Source organism: Chrysochloris asiatica, unplaced genomic scaffold (genome assembly GCF_000296735.1).
Source record: "Chrysochloris asiatica unplaced genomic scaffold, ChrAsi1.0 scaffold00134, whole genome shotgun sequence".
NCBI lineage: Eukaryota > Metazoa > Chordata > Mammalia > Afrosoricida > Chrysochloridae > Chrysochloris > Chrysochloris asiatica.
In genome coordinates, this window is record NW_006408652.1 from 5437468 (window position 1) to 5460325 (window position 22858).

A 22858-nucleotide genomic window follows, 5' to 3' on the forward strand; every position below is an offset into this window, starting at 1 on the left:
AATACTGAAAGTGCCATGGACTGCCAAAAGAACCGATAGATCTGTTTTGGAAGAAGTGCAGCCAGAGTGCTCCTTGGAGGCCAAGATGGCTAAGCTTTGTCTCTCATACTTTGGACATATTGTCAGGAGGGACCAGTCGCTGGAGAAGATAGAGGGTCAGAGAAAAAGAGGAAGACCCCCAACGAGATGGATCGACCAGGTGGCATCATTGATGGCGCCAAGTGTGGCAGCAGTAGTGAGGTTGACCCAGGATCGGACAATGTTTCGTTCTGCTGTGCATGGGGTCGCTATGAGTCGGTTCAGATTTGATGGCACCTGACAACAACAACAACAAAGATTTACAGCCTTGGAGACCCTGTACAGGGTTGCTATGAGAGTAAACTGACTGGAGGGCACATAGCAACAACAACAAAAGTATGACTGTCCCAAGTAGATCTATATATAAAGAGCTAAAGAGTCCACAAACGGAATGTGGTGTTCTGAAGTAACATGTAGCAAAAACAAAAACATATAACTGAGCTTGCATTCACTTCCTTTCAAAGTATGAATAAAGTGGCATTAACTCAAGGACTGTGAGTCGCTCTTGTGATGCCCAGAGTGAAGATGAACAAATCTGGTGATAATTATGCCTCCAGCATCACCATGGTTTTCTTCCAAGAAACTTCATACAATTGGGTCCTCCCCACCTCACCCCTCACTTTACCCCCAGCAACCCCACAGGCTGTTTTTTTTAAAAAGAATTTAGAGGATGGTTTAGATTATCCAAAGTGTTATGAGCTTGGAAGGTTTTTGTGGTGGTTGTGTATTTGTTCATTTTACTTTTGCTTTTTCATTTGTCTAGGAACCATAGTGGAGTCCTGGTATGTTGCTGTAGGATAACACTGGAATGCTAACCACAAGGTCAATGGTTCAAACCTACCAGCTGCTTTTCAGAAATCCTACATAGTGTTTCTGTGAGTCAGAACTGATTCCACCACATTGAACAACAGCAGGGACCATAGTAAAACCATTAAAAAAAAAAAAAAAAAAAAGCATTGCTATCAAGTCTACTCCAACTCATAGTCACAGTGTAGGACAGAGTAGAACTGCCTCATAGAGTTTCCCAGGAACAAACTGCCTCATTTTTCTCCCATGGAGCAGCGGGTGGCTTCCAACTGCCAACTTTATGGTCAGCAGCCCATTGCTTAACCCAATTTTCCACCAGAGCTCTTTATTAACACTACATTGTTGTGTGTCACTGAGTCAGTTCTGACTCAAAGCAACTCTGTATATGGTTTCCTAGAGTGGCTGGTGGGTTTGAACTGCCAGCCTTGCAGTTAGTGAGAACACGCTGTTGTTGTTAAATGCTGTGGAGTCAGTTTTGACTCATAGCAACCCAGAATAGGGTTTCCAAGGAGCAGCTGGTGAGTTTGAACCACCATCCTTGCAGTTCAAACTAACCTTGTGATCCAGGGCCTTAGCTCACTGTACCACACCAGGACTCCACTAAGACCATTGTGGTGGTGGTGGTGGTGGTCTGCCGTGGGGTTGGTTCTGACTCATAGCGACCCTATTTACGGGAGCAGAAAGCCTCATCTTTCTCCCACAGAACCGCTGGTAGTTTCGAACTGCTGACCTTGAGGTTTGCAGCCCGACTCATAACCACTATGCTACCAGAGCTCCTTAGGCTGATATTATTTACCATGTGTCCTGGGGACATGACACTTGACTTCCAGGTAACCAACCTCAGCTATGAAAATTCTGGTGCAGAAGGGTGTGTGCCAGGTGTCACTGTAATGTCACATAGGAACCAGCCCGGGAAATGAAAACTGGGAGCTGATATCTCTCATCTGAATATAGAGTCATCAGGATGTGGGGTCAGAAGAACCCCTTCCCCTCACTGATCTGCAATGGTGATTGAATGCTGCAGCCAGCTCTTAATCTTAACTTGAAAATGGTTTTATTTACTTTCTCGCTTTTACTCATCGCCCCTCTGTACCTACCATTTCAAAGCCTAGCTTCATTTTGTTCACATCACAACTTCAGTGTCGATCTGGAGTATGTCAGCCTTGCCATTTTAGGTTACTAATAGCCCAGTGTGCTTCACAAGTGAAGATGTTTTTATAAAAATCAGAAATACTACATGTAAATCCTTAATAGCTGTTCTTTTGGCTGTAATTCATTCAAACTGGGTGTCGTGCATGCAGACATTTTTAAATGTTCCAGCTGAGTCAGCATTAAAGTCCCCCCCTCAGCACCCACTTTACCATATATTTATCCTAGCCAAATATATAAATCAAATCAACAGAACTTAGTAGTACCTCAAGAGCACTATCCTGTTCCAATATTGCGCCATGTCAAACCCAATAAATTTGGTCTCTTCCAGAACACATTTGTTTGTAATTCCAGATCAAAATATAACCTTCAGCTGCAGTGAGATTAATAGGATGGAATGTGGTTACGAATCGGGCTGCGAACCTTAAGGTCAGCGGTTCGAAACTACCAGCTGCTCCGCGGGAGAAAGATGAGGCTATCTACTCCCGTAAAGATTTACACCCTCGGAAACCCAGTACAGGGTCGCTATGGGTCGGAACCGACTCGATGGCACTTAACAACAACAACAACAATGTGCCCTAAACGTTATCTATGAAATCGGTGGCTTTTGCTATTTATAGTCACTCCCAAGTGGAACCCTGAGAGGACAGGTGTTAGCACTAACTGGTACTCAATTGCTCCTCTTCCTCTCCTCCTTCTTCCCTGTCCCTTTTCTCAGCTTCATCCCATTGTCCTTCTTTCCCTGCCTGCCCTGATAAATCAGTAATTTTCAGACTGTGAGATGAAACCTATAAGTCACTCATGAAATCCATTTAATGGATCACAACCAGCAATTGTTGAAATCAAATAGAATAGATGATTTTAGAATGCATGGCTAAAATAAGGGCAACATTGTTTGTAAAACTCTTGTTTCAATCCACAATGGTGTCCTGGTCATGACGCAAAATGCCTTTCTTCCTGAAGGACAGCAGCAGTGTGCACTGTCTGCCTCCATGGATGGTACTTGGGGCATAAGAGGTGGCGGACTACAGAGTGTATGAAGAGATCACAAAGCAGGACACAAGGCAGCCTCCGATCTTGCTCTTGTGTGGTTGATAATCCATCATCTACATTATATTCTTTCAATGTGTTTAACTTTGAAATAAATGTACAGTGCCACACACTTACACATGTGCACACGTCCCAACCAAACCAAACTCACTGTCATCGAATTGCTTTTGACTCATAGCTACCCTGTACAGTGTTTCCAAGGCTGTAATCTATATAGGAGCAGAAAGCCTCATCTATCTCCCACAGAGCAGATGGTGGGATTGAACTGCTGACCATGTGGTGAGCAATCTGGTGCTTATCCTACAGCACCACCAGTGCTCCCTTCACATACACACACACACACACACACACACACACACACACACTAGTAGCTTTCAACTATGGGTGATCCCTACCCATAATGGAAATTTGGAAAGCTTGCTATAGGATAAACACTAGACTGTGAACCACAAGGTCGATGGTTCAAATCCACCCAGGTGCTCCTTGGAAACCCTATACAGGGTGGTTATGAGTCAGAACTAACTCGACTGTCGTTTGTTAACAACAAAGAGACATTTTTCAAGGCCATGATTGGGGAATGAATAATATGGGGGTAGCATAGGACAGCCCCCAACAACAAAGAGACACCTGGCCCAAATGCTGAGGCTAAGAAACCCTGATGTATAATATATCCAACTATTTAGAAAAATCTGGTTGCAAAAAATTGACTACTTCCCATTATATATAAAGTCCCAGCCAGACTCATTTTTTTTTTCTAATCCTGATTTTTCTCATTTCATTTAGATGAAAACTGTGTAGCTTTGCTTTCTCACTAAAATCACTGTTTTGTAGAGTTTATTGTAAGAAGTGACTTTAGAAATCCATCAGTTCAAGGTCACAGTTTCTCCTCAGACATGGACCACCACACAATTTTCAAGGGCTTTAATAGTGGGCGCTAGGATGAAGTGTCATGCATGGGGAAACTGAGAGAGATGTCATGCTTTGACCAAGGTCCCACTGTGAATCGATGAAGTGAGATTTGAACCTAGGTCACTGAGCTCCAAGGACTTGCGTATGTGTTTGCTTAAAAGACAAACTGCTCTGGGTCCTGGCACCAGCATTATTCCAAGCAAGTCAAAATGCCTGCCAAAAATAATCAAAATAATTGAATTGAAGTTAAAAATAGCCACAATTTCAATAGCATCCCAGAACCGAAGTCTACAATATCCTTTAGATGATAATTACTGGTATTAAGGGCATGTCCTGTTTCTGTTGCATTTCCTTCTCTTCTCTGAACCTTTTGGGTTCAAAGGGACGTATTCTCTGGGCTTCTTTGCTGCCTTATCTTTTATACGTCAGTTTTAAAATTTAGTTCTGTATAGGTGTGGAGAAGATGGATAAACCAAATCCTCAGGCAAACCATGTACTATTCACATCACCTTGGAAATGCATGCACATGTGTTTTGCTTTGTTTTGCCTTTCCATTCATCCTAGATAAAACTGCTGGTTTGCTCCTAATCTTCCAATGAAATGAAAACACAGGCAAAACTGGATGTTAATTCTCTATTTCCTCACTAGCTTTGCAATCAGAAATCTCTGAGACGTTTAGTGCCATGAACTAATCAGTAGAGAAAAGTGTGCAAATATAGATCTCTATTTACAATGCCACTTACCCCAACAAATTCATAAAATGTGGCTTTTATTAATTAATAAAAATACATTAATATGCACATTTTTTATATTCAGTTCTATTTAGGAAACTTCCCCAACTTCAGAAACTTTGAGAGAAAACTCAGCATAAGACAGCTGTGGAATAAACTGGTGTGTATAAAATGTTCACCCACCTCAAGTCTTCTTCTATTATAATGATCTATGCACCAACCCTCAAAGAATGTTTTGTATTGCTCATCATTTATTACTACTATTGCTGTGTGTGTGTGTGTGTGTGTGTGTGTGTGTGTAGAAGAATTAGTGCATTTGAATTACAGTGTTAGAGAAGAATACTAAAAGTAACATAGACTGCCAGAGGAACAAATAAATCTCTCTTGGAAAAAATACTGCTAGAATGCTCCTTAAAAGTGAGGATTGCAAGACTTCCAGTCTCCTATTTCAGACATGTTATCAGAAGGACACCATGCTGGGGAAGGTCATTGAGAAAGAGGAAGACTTCCAACAAGATGGATTCTGGCACAGTGGCAGCAGCAATGGGCTCAAACATAATAACAATAGTGAGGATGGCGTAGGGCCCAGCACTGTTTCATTCTGTTGTGTGTAGGGTTGGTCACTATGAGTGGAAGCCAACTTGAAAGCACCTAACAACATGTGTGTGTGTGTGTGTGTGTGTGTGTGTGTATGCATGTGCATACATTCAGGGAACTCAAAAAAGAGCTATCCACCTCGTTGGAAATTGTATGCAGACATAAAGAAAAAGCTACTTTTTAATTTGATCTTACAAACACTGTGATCTCATGAGGACTGGCAAGGCATGTTAGAATTGCTTAAGAGGGCCAGTTCAAAACGATGCATGCCACATTTTACCTGTTTCTACTGAGTCAATATCAAAGATCAGCTATTGTCACTGATCAACACACTCAGGCTACTGCTACCCCTCCACCCAGCCCCTTTAGGATACAACATGTCCTCAGGGATACTTTCTCCTTTTTTCAGAAAGATTCATTATTTCTGCCTTTGAATGGCCTCTCAGTTGTGTCTTTTGTGGGTGTTTATAACACCCATTAAACAACTACATGAAAAGATGACACAGTCAGAAATGAGGTAAAAACCAGAGAGGGCTCAGTAAGTAATGACACCATGCGTCCAGGCTGCTGCCCGCGTCTGCAGCGAACAGTACACTGGCTGTTTTTCAGAAAGCAGGATCTGAATAAAGCAGCCTAATGTTTCCGGAGATGCAACTGTAAACAGCCTGGCCGTGTGAGAATTATGTGATTCTGAAATTGCTTAGCTGGATGACTGGGAAATCATGAAAAAAAGAAAAAAAGGAGGGGGGGATGGTGGTCCTTTTAAGAATGAAGTTAAAGAAACCTAGAGATGGGATTATAACAGCCCACTCGTCAACTTTTACTAAGCCCTAGGGATGTTCAGAAGATTATCCTTTAAAAAAAAAAAAAAAATATATATATATATATATAAGGCCCAGCATTAGAAATCCATTATGAAATGATCCTCATTAGAAATCCATTATGAAAAAAGAAAAAGAAAGAAAAAATCAGGCAGAAATGGGAGGAAGAAACAGAGGTTCTTAACCCAGGGCAAGCTCAACACCTATAGAAAGTAACCTTGAAAACAAAGCTAAAGGTCTCAACACAGGTTCATGAACAGGCGAGCTCCTTTTTTGCTCTAATTTTGCACCCCACCCCATACTTCCCTCCTGCTCCCCACTTCCAATCTTTCAGATAGTCCCAGGAATTAGGGGTGTTACAGATTCTGGAGGGGTATGAAAAGAGCAGGGGGCAGACAGGATTTTAATTGAGGCCATTCTTCTGGACTGAGAGAAAAAGGTCCCGGTGCCATCAAAAGAACTCCCAACTCCTGGCTTCAATTAAAAACCAAAAACGGCAACTTTCTCGCGAGGACTCTGGCAAAGTGGTGGAGAGGCCCCAGGGAAGGGAAGGCAGTGCGGCTCCTCGCTACTGAACTGCATTGCCTTTCACCCAGCGCCTGCCGGGAATCGAATCCCAACCACCTGGATACTAATCAGAGGAAGAAGAAATCCGAAAAAGGCAGGATGGGGGCGGGGGTGGGGACGTCCTCGCTGCTCCATCCAGGCAACGTCGTGAAGAATAAAAAGCATCACTATTGATGCAAGGACTGGAGCATGGCTGGGGGCTGCACCCGTGGAGCTGGGCTTCTGGGTCCTACGGAAATTCCCCGTTTACCATCTTCGTAGGTGGTCCTTCTGTCTGCCTGCAAACTCCACTGATTGGGCGCTTCCCACCCAGTTCGGGGGCCGCGAGTCGGGGTCCAGCACTTGACGGGCACTTACACCTGGGGACCCCAAGCTCCCTCGGACAGAGTGCCTGCCGAGGGCCACCCCGCCTGCCTGGCCAGCACCGCCGCCCACGGGGCAGCTGGCAGCGGCGGGCAGTGCTTCGGGCGCTGGGGCTGGGAGGCGCGCGCAGCGCTCGGCGGCGCGGGCCCGACTCTGTGAACCGCGGCTGCTCAGAGGGCCGGCACCCCGCGGCCCCTCCGACTCAGTGGGCTGGCGCGTCCCCTGGCCGGGGCCCCGAGGACCAATCGCTCGGCGGGTTCATTGATCCGAGGCTGCCCCGGGCGGCCGCTTCTCTGGGACCCGCTGCCGCCCGGCTCCCGGCTCCGCGCGCGCGCGGCGGGCAGATGCTGCGGCGCCTCCAGGGAAGATCGGGCCGCGCGCTCGGTAAGTCCCCGCTCCCCACCACCCTTGAATGGGACTCCATACTGCCTGACCCCACGCGGGAGGCCTGGGAGGCGACGCGAGTGGCCGTCGTGGTTGCCCTGGGTTGCGCTCACAACTGGGACTCGCGCACTACTGTCCCGGGCGCATCCCCTCTGGGATGGCCTTCACCGACAAGAGAGGGTCGAGACTGGGCCATGGCCGTGGGCAGCCTTAGCGGCCCCTGCCAAGGGCCAGTCGGATGGACGAGAGCGCTGCTGGAGAGACGCGTCACCGCGCGTTTCCCTCGCCCAGGTCAGCGCCTGCCGCTGCCTCCCTGGCCCAGGTGCGTCCCGCCGCTCGCTTCCCGCAGAGCCCGCTGCCCAGCGCCGCGTGGTCTCCCAGGCGCAGGGCCGAGGAAACTTACGGAAAGTGATTGTCGCGTGCAGGCAAGGGTTCTCCCAGGAGGAAGCTCAGGGACGGGAGTGATGGGAGGGTGAGCGACCCATGGAGAAAGCTAACCACGGCAGAAGGCCGGCTACACCACCCCAAGGTCTCCCGGGCGCCCCTGCCAACTAGTTGTCCACCGCTTTCCCTGGACTCCAGGTGTCAGGAATCCGCGGAGTCCAGCCTCTGTCTTTTCTGTCAAATTCCTCCAAAATAATCTGTGTCCTCGTGAAGTACTGTCAGCTTCCCCAGTGTCTTGAAGGAAATGACTATATTTGAAGACTAAAACCAATACGTGCTTGACACTTCACTTTCAAATACAAACTGAGCAAACAAACAAAAATTTAAGTAAAACCAGTTCCAAACCCCCTGCCATGAAGCCGACCATGTAGGGCAGAACAGACCTATCCTATAGGGTTTTCTCGGCTATAAATCTTTACAGAAGCAGATTGCCATAGCTTTTTTTCCTGGAGGCGCTTTGGTTTGAACTGCTGATCTTTTCGTTGGCCGCTGAGTGATTTAGCCACTGGCTAGCCATGAGCCGGAACCGACTCGACGGCACTTAACACCACCAGGGCTGGAAAGTTGCTGGACTGGGACTCGGAATCCCTGGGATTTGCAGTCTGTCAAACACTCTTAACCTCGCTTTCTAAAGTTCTCACATTGGTTCCTACTTCCGTGAAATATTAAACGAATTAATTAATGTTTGTTGAATGAATGACTGAATAAACCAGTCTCTCTAGGAACTATGGACATTGAGTATTTAGAAAAAATGTAGATGCGGACACTCCTGTGCTTTGAAAGGAAGCTTAATCGGGCTCCCAGGCGTCACTGCGCTTGCTCCTAGTCACAGGACTGCAACAGAGTTAGAGGGCTGTCCACAGGCCTGGAGCCTTGGCCTCTGCCACTGCTTTCCCCACACCTGTCCATTGGCATAGAGGCCCCAGAGGAAAAGGAATTTACCTAAAGAAGGTAAAGACAGCTCAAATTACAAGGGGGAAGGGGGCTTGCTATGAATTGAATTGTGTCTCCCTCCCACCACCCCACCCCCAAATACATATACATATGGTGTAAATCCTAACCTTTATGCCTAAGGGTTGTCTTTGTTATTTAAGGTAGTGAGGCAGGATTAGTGTCACATGTGTCTTGAGTTCCTCTCTTTTGAGATAAGAGATTAAACAAGCCAGCAAAGATGGGGTAAGACACATGAAGCTCTCCAAGGCATCAGCAATCAGAAGCTCCAAGGAACAAGAACCTTCCTCTAGAACCCACAGACAGAGAAACTCTTTCCCCAGAGCAGTGTCCTGAATCCTGACTTCTAACCTCCTAAATTGTGAGAGAATACAGTTCTGTTGGTTAAAGCCACCCAGTTGTCATATTTCCATTAAAGCCGCACTGGAGTCCTGGATTAATGCGCCAGACTGCAAAGTTGCTGTGGGTTACTGTGCCAGACTGCAAAGTCCTTTGAACTGCAAGGTCGGCGGTTCAAGCTCACCAGCTGCTCCTCAGGGTCTCTATGGGTCGGAACCGACTCGACAGCACTTAACAACGACAACAACAAGAGAACTTAAGACAGGATTCTTGATGCCTGGTCCAAGACTCTTCTAAAGAGAGAGAGATGGAAGGAAGAAAGCCCCAGAAAGACTCAGGAGACCACAAGAGCCACAGGTTGCCTCCGTGCCTAGTTTGCAAACTACCCTAGCCCTTCTTGGGGAGGAAGGAGCTTGCAGGGCTGAACAATCCTAGGACCTGAACTGAAGAGGGAGTGAGAAGTGGGAGGCAGGGGCTGCCTCTCATTCTCAAAGGGCTCATTTTGCCTGCATCTCTATTCTGCCTTTTGCCAGGAAATGGGTCCTCTTTCATTCCCTCCTTCTGCCTCCTCATCTCCCCAGGCCCCACCAGAAGCAGCCCACTTTCAGGAAATTTAGGCAGGCATTTTTCACATCTTGTACATGAACTCCATACTGGGCGGGCGATGCATGGGTCCCAGAGACTTGGGCGGGCGATGCATGGGTCCCAGAGACTGTAGGCTAATTAAGGAGAAAAGAAAGGATGGAGGTGAAACCAAACCCCCATAACTTAATTTGAATCCTTCTAGAATATCCTGGTGTAGTGCTGTAGGATAAGCACTAAACCATCACCCACAAGGTCAGTGGTTCAAACCCACCATCAACTCCTTGGAAATTCTATCTAGTTTTGCTATGCATGGAAGCACTTAGCAACAGTATAATTTCAGACTCCTGGTGTGGTGGTGTAGGATATGCTTACTGCAAGGTGTCAAGCCCACCAGCCAGTCAGAATGCCAGAAAGGAACCCTGGTGGCACTGTAGTATCAGCATTGGACTGCTAACCACAAGGTCAGCAGTTCAAACCCATCAGCCACTGCAATGGAAAAAGGTGAGCCTTGGAAATTCTATGTAGGATCACTATGAGTCAGAATCTAGTTGATGGCAGTGGGTAGGTTAGAATGTCTGAGCTTGAAAGGCCCTCCTATTCCATCTCCTCCCTTTTACAAGATGAGAAACAGATCCGGAGTTCCCAAGAGCAGTGGCATACATACCTTGCAACTGAGTTAGGTGGGAGTTTGGGGGCCAAAGGCCTCCTGGCTCCTCCTCTGCCCTGTCCCCTAGGATTCCCACTCTCAGCACCTTTCTGATACTCCTCTTCCCCTTGTGCCTGGCAAAAAACAGACGTGCAACCACCTATCTGGCTAAGTGGAGAAGGAGGTTCTGTTTGTTAGTATATGTCACAGGGAACTGGCTTGCAGAGTCCAGGCAAAGAGCTGTTTGGCTGGTCACCACCTAGAACGTGACTCTCTCAGGCTCCAGACAAAGTACTGAATGTTCAGCAGAAAAGCCTCAGTCCCTCAAAACACTCCAGGCCCCAGAGTGCTGAACAGGAGGCTGTCAGGCCCCTTACCCATGCACTGACACAGTCGCACACACAAACACACACTCTCACTTGCACACATGTGCACATTCATGCACATACACACTCACACATACACGCGCATATGTCTCTTGCTACAGAGTCCCTACTAGGTCATCTGGACCGTACCCCCACCCCACCCCCAATGCCAGTGCCCTGCTGCCGCCGCCGCAGTGTGCAGGGAGTCAGGGGGAAGCAGAAGCCCCGGAGGCAGGGAGGAAGAGGAGGGCGCAGAGACCCTCATGCCCATGGCCCTGAAAGGTGGTCCACTGGAGGGGCTCGCTGGGTGGAGGTGGAGTAGCTATTCCACTGACGCAGCCCGCAGCCCTGGTTGAGCCTCCTTTGTGCGGGCGGGGCAGCCCTCCCTTCCCCCTCCTAGCTCCACCGTCCCTCCCGCCGCCCCTCCCCCGTGACGTCACCCCAGCCCCGTCCGGGGAGCCGGCGGAGCTTCTCAAATTCAAACTGCGGGCGCCCGGACCGCACCACTGCCGCCGGCCTGCTCCAGTCCGGCGTGGCAGATGCTCTGTGCCCCGCTTGCTCTAGCCAGGCAGCCCCTCAGGAGGTGGTGTCCGCTCTTCCCCGCTCCCCTGCTCTCCTGCTGAAGATGCTGAGCTCCTGGCCGGTGGCTACGGAGGGGGGTCCTATCCGCTCCTGATGCGTGAGTACCCCACCCCGAGCCGAGTACTCTAGGGTCTTCCATTCCTGTTCCCCGATGTTACCACCCCCTCTTTACGCAGTTAAAAAAAAGTCCAGCCTTTTCTGCCATGAGCCTGGGGAGGCGGCGAAGGGCTGGATTTAGCAGGACAAGTCGGTTACTTGGCTCCACGGCCCAAATGTGACCCATGGGACTTTGGGGCCCCTGTGCTTGGAGCCTGGACTGGGTGGCAGGGCAGGGCGCCGCGTTGGAGACGCAGTGATTCCAGCCTAGCGGCACCCCAGGCTCCCAGGCTCCCTCTCCGCCTGGCTTGGCCGTGTTAACCAGGCTTCCTTCCTTCCTCCCTCCTCTGTCCCTGCACCCGCTCTCCCCTCCGCCCTCCCCTCAGGTTTGCCTGCAGGTGCGTGAGCTGAGCCCGCCGGTGCCCAAAGATGCTGAGCGGCGTCTGGGTCCTCAGTGTGTTAACCGTGGCCGGGATCTTACAGACAGAGAGTCGCAAAACTGCCAAAGATATTTGCAAGATCCGCTGCCTATGCGAAGAGAAGGAGAACGTTCTGAACATTAACTGTGAAAACAAAGGATTTACAACTGTCAGCTTGCTCCAGCCCCCCCAATACCGAATCTACCAGCTCTTTCTCAATGGAAACCTCCTGACAAGACTCTACCCCAACGAGTTTGTCAATTACTCCAACGCGGTGACTCTCCACTTGGGGAACAACGGGCTCCAGGAGATCCGGACTGGGGCCTTCAGTGGCCTCAAAACCCTCAAGAGACTGCACCTCAACAACAACAAGCTCGAAGTGTTGAGGGAGGATACCTTCCTGGGTCTGGAGAGCCTGGAGTACCTCCAGGCTGACTACAATTACATTAGTGCCATAGAGGCCGGGGCCTTCAGCAAGCTGAACAAACTCAAAGTGCTCATCCTAAATGACAACCTTCTTCTGTCATTGCCCAGCAATGTGTTTCGCTTTGTCCTGCTGACCCACTTAGACCTGAGGGGGAATAGGCTGAAAGTCATGCCTTTCGCTGGCGTCCTTGAACATATCGGGGGCATCATGGAGATTCAGCTGGAGGAAAATCCATGGAACTGCACCTGTGACTTGCTCCCCCTCAAGGCCTGGTTGGACACCATCACTGTTTTTGTTGGCGAGATTGTCTGTGAGACTCCCTTTAGATTGCATGGGAAAGACGTGACCCAGCTGACCAGGCAAGACCTCTGTCCTAGAAAAAGCACCAGCGACACCAGTCAGAGGGGCAACCATGCGGACACTCACCTCCAAAGGCTGTCACCTACCATGAATCCTGCTCTCAACCCAACCAGGGCTCCAAAAGCCAGTCGGCCACCCAAGATGAGAAACCGTCCAACTCCTCGGGTTACAGTGTCCAAGGACAGACAAAGCTTTGGCCCGATTATGGTGTACCAGACCAAATCGCCTGTGCCCCTCACCTGCCCCAGTAGCTGTGTCTGTACCTCTCAGAGCTCAGACAATGGTCTAAATGTCAACTGCCAAGAAAGGAAGTTCACCAACATTTCTGACCTGCAACCCAAACCTACCAGTCCAAAGAAACTCTACCTAACAGGGAACTATCTCCAAACTGTCTATAAGAATGACCTCTTCGAATACAGTTCTTTGGATTTGTTACATTTAGGAAACAACAGAATTGCAGTCATTCAGGAAGGCGCCTTCACAAACTTGACCAGTTTACGCAGACTTTATCTGAATGGTAATTACCTGGAAGTGCTGTTCCCGGCCATGTTTGATGGCCTGCAGAGTTTGCAGTATCTCTATTTAGAGTATAATGTCATCAAGGAAATTAAACCGCTTACTTTTGATGCTTTGATTAATCTTCAGCTACTGTTTCTGAATAACAACCTGCTACGTTCCTTGCCTGAGAATATCTTTGGGGGCACAGCCCTCACCAGACTGAATCTGAGAAACAACCATTTTTCTCACCTGCCTGTGAAAGGTGTTCTGGATCAGCTTCCAGCTTTCATCCAGATAGACCTGCAAGAGAACCCTTGGGACTGTACCTGTGACATTATGGGACTAAAGGACTGGACAGAACATGCCAATTCCCCTGTTATCATCAATGAGGTGACATGTGAATCTCCCGCTAAGCATGCAGGGGAGATCCTGAAGTTTCTGGGGAGGGAGGTGATTTGTCCAGACTTATCGGATGGAACCATTCTGTCAATGAATCATAACACAGACCCGCCTCATTCACTGAGTGTGTCTCCCAGTTCCTATCCTGAACTGCACACTGAAGTTCCACTCTCTGTCTTAATTTTAGGATTGCTTGTCGTGTTTATCTTATCTGTCTGTTTTGGGGCCGGTCTCTTCGTCTTTGTCCTGAAACGTCGAAAGGGGGTGCCAAGTGTTCCCAGGAGCAACAACAACTTAGATGTCAGTTCCTTCCAGTTACAATACGGGTCTTACAATACGGAGACTCATGACAAGACAGATGGCCATGTCTATAACTACATCCCCCCACCTGTGGGGCAGATGTGCCAGAACCCCATCTACATGCAGAAAGAAGGGGACCCAGTCGCCTACTACCGAAACCTGCAAGAGTTCAGCTATGGCAACCTGGAGGAGAAAAAAGAGGAGCCCGCAACACTTGCTTACACAATAAGTGCCACTGAGTTGCTGGACAAGCAGGCCACCCCGAGAGAGCCCGAGCTGCTCTATCAGAATATTGCTGAGCGTGGCAAGGAGCTCCCCAGCAGTGGCCTAGTCCACTATAACTTTTGTACCTTACCTAAAAGGCAGTTCGCCCCTTCCTATGGATCTCGACGCCAAAACCAAGACAGAATCAATAAGACCGTTTTATATGGAACTCCCAGGAAATGCTTTGTGGGGCCGTCAAAACCCGACCACCCTTTACTGCAAGCTAAGCCGCAATCCGAACCGGACTACCTCGAAGTTCTGGAAAAACGTACTGCAATCAGTCAGCTGTGAAGGAAAATCATTTCCAACCCTAGGGCATCAAAGGATGCTGCTCCAGACTGTCACTGCAGGAAGCATCACATTGTTTGCTTTTGTGTTTGTCTTAGATCTATCCCAGCTTAATGCTGGGAGAAGGTGATGGAAATGTTTGGGGGATGGGGTGAAGCAATGATTCTGCGGTTGCAAGTTTTCCTTTAAATTATTTCTCTCTTGCTCTTTTTGCTCTTTCTCCCCCCTCCTCCCCTCCCTTTTCTTTCCTGCCCTTCTCTTCTTAGGAACCATCATTGAACATGAATGTTTCTACAAAGGATTTTTTTCATATATTTTGTTTATGGTTTTGTTCCGTCTTTTTTTTTTTTTTTTCTCCCAGTATGGGAATGAAAAGAGAAGATTCTAATGAATGAAAACAAAACAAAACAAAAAGAGTAGGCAGTCTTTTCAAGTGAAAATAGATATTTCATGTCTTTTGTAGAAGATCTCCAAAGATCTTTTGGGGCTGTAACTTCTTTTGTAAATAATGATATATGGTATCTCCGTCTTCACTTTCCTATATAGCCAATGGGCCTCCCTTCTTTGTGTTAAAGTGCCTTTGCACTTTAAGTACATTACTTAAATGTTGCTTTTAGCTTTGATCAATTGAACATATTTTAATGTGTTGTATTTTTTGAAATTAAAAATACTGTAAAATAGATTGATATGTCAGCTATATTAAATCAAAGTACAGTTTGCTTGAGTTATAGAAACCAGCCTGTCATCAAATGATTCTAGTTCTAGGATTTTATATAGTTAACTGTAAAATATTTCCTTTCCTCTGGGTTTGTTTTAAGTGATTCTATTTAAAGTCAACTAAGGGGACTTAACAGTGGACTAGAGGTCATAAACTGCCTCAGTCAGGATTAGTAATTCATTAATAAAATATATTTAACCCAAAATCAGAGTGAATTGAACAATTAATGCCCTCCTGTATTCATTATTTTACATTAACATGGTCAGTGTTTTAGATTATTTTCCTAATTAAGAGTACATTACACAACTTGTAATATATTTTTTTCTGCATTGAATTAGATATTTTTATACATTTAAATGAAAAAGTCTGTATTTCTAACTTTTTAATTGAAATTAATATTTTTTCTGCCTATGGAGACATTTTCTACAGACACACACCAGTAGAGGCCGCCACACACCTCATTTAATAAAGACACATGAGCCATTAAATACTTAAAGGAAGACTTCAAAAGTGGGATTGAAACTTCCCAAGCAAGCGCTCTGCAAATTTTCGGCAGTGGAGACAAATGTATCCATTGCTGTTTCTTTCTTTTAGGATCAAAAATTAGACTCAGAATCGGTCTCAGTTTTCACATTTTCAGAGAATGCTGCAGCATTTTCCTCTTGCGTTTACTGAAGCATTAATGGGGTGCTATCAAATCATGTATCATTTGCATCTCCAAATCAGTGAATAGTTACCAAAACCAAGTAAGTTAGCATCTTTTTCCTTCTGCCTTCAGTAGGCATGCGTTACTTGAATTTCACCTGTCAGCTTGAGCAAGCCTTTTGTTGTGATCTTCTCATTAAAATGCTTTTTATTAACCAAGTCCTTCGAACATTTAAGAAGCCTTATTAGCCTGTAAATAATTTTTAGATGCAAACATGATTGTGTGATTTAAACAAACAGCCCTTCTTTACAACAAAAAATAGTTTTGTTTTGTCTATTGTAAATCCTTATGCAACTGGGATGGTGATCTGCATATAAATTAGTCCAGCTTTTCAATTCCTTATTAAAGCAATTGATGGCGTCTGAAAGAAGCGCACTGTTTCCTTTTCATAAATAGGTTACTGCACATAATAATCCTTTATTATCATGTGGAGATTGAAGTGGATTCTGATAACTCACTTTTAAAGCTTTAAACTGGCTAACAGTATATTGTCTGTCACTGTGAATAACTCATGTGCTACGCTTTCAATTCGAAATTCCTTAAATTCAAATTATTTGGATTCTTAATTATTGGTGCAAAATAGCCCTTTAAAAAAACAAACACCATAGAAGGTAATTGTGTGTATACACATTTAAAGGGCATTCAGGAGGAAAATGCCTTCAGCAACTTGAAATTTCAGAATCTTGACTAAGGTGACAAGCTAACATGTTTATCTTTGATGAGAGATCATCATTCCTATTTAAATCCATTAGCTCAAAGGGGAGCATGGTGAAATGATCTACAAGAAAGTGAATGTACAGAGACTGTACCTTTAACAGAAGAACTGGAGTATTACCCTAGTTGAACTTGGAGATGGCTTCGGGAAACCTCCTTGTCTCTGAGCAAAGCAATCATATATATAAAACATTCTTGGCCACACAGAAAAATTGCATTAATCTGAAAGACAGCTGGTTGATTGTTTGTGTAGTGCCATGATTTTACAGAGGCCTCCTGGAAGAAAAATTCATAAACTCTCTTGTTAATCATGGTGACTTCATTAGCGATCCTCAGTCTTCTTAGATTTGTACATTCATTGTCATTCGGTTTTAAGATGAAATTGTTTGAATGTAGCTCAGACTATTCCGTTTAAAAATCATAATACAACATATACTTTTTCATTTAAAACTCATAATGCAGTACATAACTTTGTTCTTATTCTCATTGATTATATTGTTTTACTTTATCCATTCAAGGGCTTTGAACCCGATTTTATTGGTGGTGGCGTATTTTACCGTTATCTCTTACAGCTGGATTTAGCTGCTTCACTTTCCTTTCCTATGCAGCTTGTGATGGTTCTTAGCATCAGCCCACAGAATGTGGTCTGCCTGGATGCTGTCTGGAACAGATCTATAAGTCTGGCCCTACAAATGGCAAATGGTAATTCCTTTCAGTTACAGCTCTTAATTGGTTGCTTGAACTGTTTCTGGATATACATGGAGCTAAATTTGTATTCAAACAGACAAAAGTTCCACTCCTGGGTCTGGACACAATTGCCAAGAGCTGGACTTTGGTCAACCTGCGTGCCTTGTTAGTTCCCTCCAGCAGTTGGTGAGTAAGGAAATGACCCTTCAAATTCCTTCGCTTTGCCCTCTGACTTCTAAGGTGACTTCATGTTTCTTAGTGTTGGGCTCAACATTTTATGGACTTCACAAAGAGCTTCGAAGGAACAGTAGAAAAGGTTCTGTGGGTTTTTCAGCTCTGGAAATTAATTTAGACTGAACACATTTAGAAAACATACTGAATTGGATGGTAGAGTGAAGAAAGCCTTCCAGACAATTCTCCCAATCCATTCTTTTCATTCACTCAATAAATATTCAGTAAGCTCGTGCCTCCTCAGTGCCAGGCTCTATGCTGTATGCTGAAGGAGACACAGATGCAGTAGACAGAATCTCTGCCCCCACCCCAATGAGCTTAATGCTGATAAGGGAGACCATAATCGAATGACAGTCTCCCAAAGTCAACAATGAGAACACTAATGCAAGTGGTTGAGATTTTAAAGGGGGTTCTGTGCAGTAAAATACACAGCTGATATATCTGCAATCGACTAGCTACAGTGTACAGTTGTTGTGAGGTGCCGTCGAGTTGGTTGCGACCCTGTATAGGGTTTCCGAGGAGCAGCTGGTGAGCTTGAACTGCCGACCTTGCAGTTAATCGGCTCTTTAGATTTACACAGATAAAAAAGGGGGGGGGGGTAATCCACAAAAATAAAACACATTTTTGCAGAATGGAGCCTATCATTAGGGCCTGAAGACTCCTATATACTTGTGGTATCGAAAGATCTACATTGTACTGGGATTGTAAATGCAAAATCACATATGTACTTAAGGTCTCTGGAATGTCCATGCTTAAGGGGCAATAATGAATTTAGTGGCTTAAAAGAAAATATGTTGGTGTAGGTATCTTTTACTAATTATACGGTAAGACACCTTAACCCCATAGAGAAAATGGAGTACTATATATGTAGGTGTACTTTGCTTTTCTAACAATGGTTGTACAACAGGTCACATGTAAATTGAAATTTTAAATCAAATTGTATTTGGAATGCTTTAGGGGAGCTGCTACTCAGAGGAAACTTGTGAATCCTTTTATAAAACAGAGCCATTTTATAATGACAATAACCACTCTCTGTTTCGTATGTTTGGATTGTCAATATCGACTTTGCTGAAAACAGAGCCCACTTGCTTACTAAGAGTGCGTTTTTGCCAATGCTGCTTGTGCTACCAGTTTCTTGGTTGCTAAGGGCTTCTACTTGAAAGGCTGCTGCAGTTTTGTATGAATTGAGATATTGAGAGATTCTATGATGGTGCAGTAACATCCCATAACCATGCAGGTAGCTAACCCATCTCAACTCAGTTGAACCCAGGACTCTTCTGTTCAGATATGTCTATATTTCATTAGAGGGGAGAGAGATTCCTGTATTCACCTTCTCTCAAGTGCTTAGAGTTACAGGTTTTATAAGAAATCTATGTTATTATGTAAACATATTGAATTGCATGTGTGTTGGAACTTTTCAGCAGTATTTTAGCTTGAAAGTACTTATACAAATACTGTTAGAATTAGTTGCAAATAATTGTTCTCAAGTTACTGGAATAAATGGCAAATAAAACAAGCTCTCGTGTAAATAATGACATTGTTTCAAAAATAAACGTGGGACTTTGAACTGTTGATAGGCAAACTGAAATAGTGGAAATGTGATTCAATGATGTGCGTTACTGGATAAACTGTTTAAACAATGCAGTTACTTTTTTTTTTTTTTCCAGTTAGCTTACATTTAATAAATGTTCATTAACAAAGGAACATGCAAATTAGTTAGAAAAAAGTTATTTAGACTCTTAATGGGATTGAGGACATATACTGTTCAAATGCTTATGAATTAAGATTATAATCTATGATTATCACTTACAATTTAGGCTAATATTAGCTTTTTTCATACATATGAATGCATGTCCATGACAGTTCATTAGTATCAGATTTAAAAGTAACAACCCAAACTATTCAGAGATGTTGCTATAAGAACTGAACATTGGCTGATTCCCTACTCCCTCCACCACCATACCAAAGGCCAACCATTTATATATATATATATATATATATATTTCTAATATGGCAAGTAAGATCATGTATATGCTGGCATGTAAACCCCAGCGATAGAGAAGCTATGACTATAGTCCTATCAAAACAAATTAGTGAGAGAGAGAAACCTGCAGTTGTTGTTGTCTGTTTGATGGTGTTGTTTATATATGCTTATTGTTGTTATTGTTAAGTGCTATAGAGTCCATTCCAACTCATAACAACCCTGTACAGGGTTTCTGAGGAACAGCTGGTGAGCTTGAATCACCGACCTGGTGGTTCAAACCAACCTTGCAGTCAGCTCACTAATCCACAGTGCCACACTAGGACTCCTTATATTTGCTTAGACATTAGAAAAGATAAAAATATAATAATAAACAATAATGAGTGAAATATATTTTATACATGTTGTTGTTGTTAAGTGTCATCAAGTCATTTCTGACCCATAGGTGACCCTGTATAGGGCTTACAAGGAGTGGCTGGTGAGCTTGAACCAACAATCTTGTGATTCAAGCCAACCTTGCAGTCCAGTACACTAACCCGCAGCACCACACCAGGACTCCATTTTGTATATAGCTAATGAATAATCTCAAGAGAGGATAATTTAGATTATGCCCTTGTGTGTACGATGTTTTTAAGTGTCTTTGAGTTGGTTCTGACTCATAGCAACTCTCTATAGGATTTCTGAGGAGTGATTGGTGAGTTTGAACCACTGACTTTGTGATTACCAGTTCATTGCTTTTTCTGTGGTGCCACACCAGGACTCCCATATTTAACACAGGGATCTTAAAGCCTTTATTACATTGCACATTGGTGAGCCATACCTGGGAGATTAGAATATAGAGAGACATTAGAATATATCTCCCAGGTATGACTCACCAATGTACAACGTAATATAGAGTTGCTAATATTCTTATCTTTTCATAAGGTAGCTGCAACCATTGGAAAAGCTTCATTTGACGATGTCTTATTGAAGGTTGAGGGTTAATTCTTGGTGTTTGATTTTTAAATATCTGTTGAGATGGAATAAACATAATTTACAACTTCCCATTCTTATCACATGCAGCACAAACATCAACAAGTCCACACTGTGTTTGTCAGTACTAGAAAAAGAACAACAGAGGGATTCAGTCGTTTCTGCTTAAGAGCTGGAAAGACAGTAGAAACATGTTTTCCTGGGCAACTGCTTTGTAATTAGCAGCACATGATGTAGGATCAGCACTGGACTGCTGACCACAAGATCAGTGGTTCAAACCTACCAGCCACTCCTTGGAAATCCTATACAGGGTTGCTATGAGTCCAAACTGACTTGATGGCACTTAACAACATGTTTATTAAAACATGAACATTTGAGTTTGTTAATTGATACTTTGGGACGTACTTGATCTTGACAGAATGTTAACAAAAACATGAAATCGGAGGTCCAACTCACAAAGTAGCTGTCAGCCCAACAGGATTAGTGAGTGGCCATGTCCCTCACCCTTCAAACCTCTTTCATCTTCATATCATTAACACGTGACACAATGTGTAGAACATAACAAGTCTTCCGTCAATAGCTGTTAAATGAATGAATGACACTCTGGCTCTCATATGAACGCAGAAGAAAAGGTTGAAAACAGGAGGGCCTCCATTCAAAGCATAATTACAATGAATTCTCAGCTGTCTTGTTCTAGGAAGTCTTAAACAAATACTAATTTGGAATTTGAGAAACACACTTACATATACACAGAATGACACACACCATAAGGATAACAGAGAAGTTATTATAGCACACAGCTAGGGTCCAAAGCCTAGTACATTATTACACACAGGCAGGTACAATTTTAAGTGATAGCTGGGTCTGTCCATTGCACCTAAGAATCTCATTGTAGAGGTAAAAGTAGCTTTACTGCTGTTCTGTGAGATTGCCTTGTTATTGGCTGTTGACACTGAGAAATTCTGGGTTGAGGGAGAATGTACTCCCTGACAAGCTTTAATAATGGGTTCTTTTAAGAGTTTATCATTAGATCCTTCCTATGTGCATTTCAACTCCTGGCATAGCACTGTAGGATCCGCATTGAACTGTGAACCACCAAGTCAGCAGTTCAAATCCATTGGCTACCCTTCAGAAACCCTTTATGGGCTCGCTGTAAATCAGAACCGACAAGATGCCACTTAACAACAACAACATGTGTGTTTTTGATCGGGAATGCAGTGGCTCTTTAGGATTAGCCCTAGACTGCGAACCACAAGGTTGGCAGTTTGAGCCCACCAGCCACTCTGCAGGAGAAAGATGAGGCTTATCTACTCCCCAAAAGATTTACAGCCTCTGGAGTCATTATGAGTGGGAACCGACTCCACAGCACTTAACAACAAACAGCAATGTATTTTTGATTGGTTTGTTTCTTAAGTCTTCCAGATAGTACAGAGCTTTTTCAGGTTCAAGAAGATAATTGAAAAGCATTTCTGACAAAACAAGATTGTTTCATAAAGTCTAATTTATACAAAATAAGAGCCTACATATGATATGATGTTTCATAATGAAAAGTGTCCTAGGCTCTGGTGTTGATTTCAGTACAGCTATAAATTTACATGTTCTCATTAGGCCTCAGTGGCCCCATCTGGGAACAATGTTGAACTGGATAAACTCAATGAACATATCTAACTTTGGTACTCAATGATTCTAGGCTACTTTGGGAGTGACTGCTACACACACACAAAATAGGAAATTGAGACAATTATCCAGGTCATTCAAGCCTGAAACCCTCTTACTTCTTTTACCTGTCTAATTTGGACACATTGACCCAGCAACAGAATTATAGCTAAAGTTTGTCTCTCTGGTCAGACTTTAACTGGAAACAAATAAAGCCATCACCGTTGTAATAGTCAGCTGAGATGACCTTTTACAAGAGTGGATAAAAGGGAAAGTATCCATTCAAAAAGTTCTTCTGCTTTTTTGAGGGTTTAGAAGGGTTTATTAAAAAAAAAAAAATTAGTGAATGGGGGGAAAAATTCCAATAACACTTTGTTGTGTGTTATCAAATGGCATATTAGAGAAAGTTACAAAAAAGGAAATGCAGGTTATCCTTGTCCAAACCACCACGTCAAAAAAGAAATAGAAAAGATACTGAAGAAAAGTTCAACTTGAAATTTGGAAACAAAAGGTATTTTATCTACTAAGTGTATTTTTACTGTTTCTTTATTCAGTTATTAAACTCTCAAAAATAGACACTGTAAGCAATAATCAATTTTTTTAGTATTAATCTGTGTTCATCCGATTTTTTTGTTGTGTAAATTCATCAGCAAGTTGATTCAATTCTATTATGAAAATAACTTAAATGTTCTAAAAGCTTCAAAATAAACTCATTCTTCCCATCTTGCAGAAGAAAATTGGGAGGGGGTGAGGAGAGAAGATTGTAGTTGTGTT

General features: G+C 44.2%; 1 protein-coding gene across 1 annotated transcript; it reads left to right on the forward strand.

The window, feature by feature from the left end:
• The first annotated feature begins 11787 nt into the window (after positions 1–11787).
• Positions 11788–15336, forward strand: LOC102816002 (SLIT and NTRK-like protein 2-like). The gene has a single exon (XM_006869718.1). It carries the CDS (start codon positions 11894–11896, stop codon positions 14420–14422), a length of 2529 nt encoding a protein of 842 aa, XP_006869780.1. The 5' UTR covers positions 11788–11893; the 3' UTR covers positions 14423–15336.
• Positions 15337–22858: the final 7522 nt, after the last annotated feature.

What these genes read in the sequence shown, in the direction of transcription:
- LOC102816002 (XM_006869718.1), top strand. Translation starts at nt 11,894, where the DNA reads ATGCTGAGCGGCGTCTGGGTCCTCAGTGTGTTAACCGTGGCCGGGATC.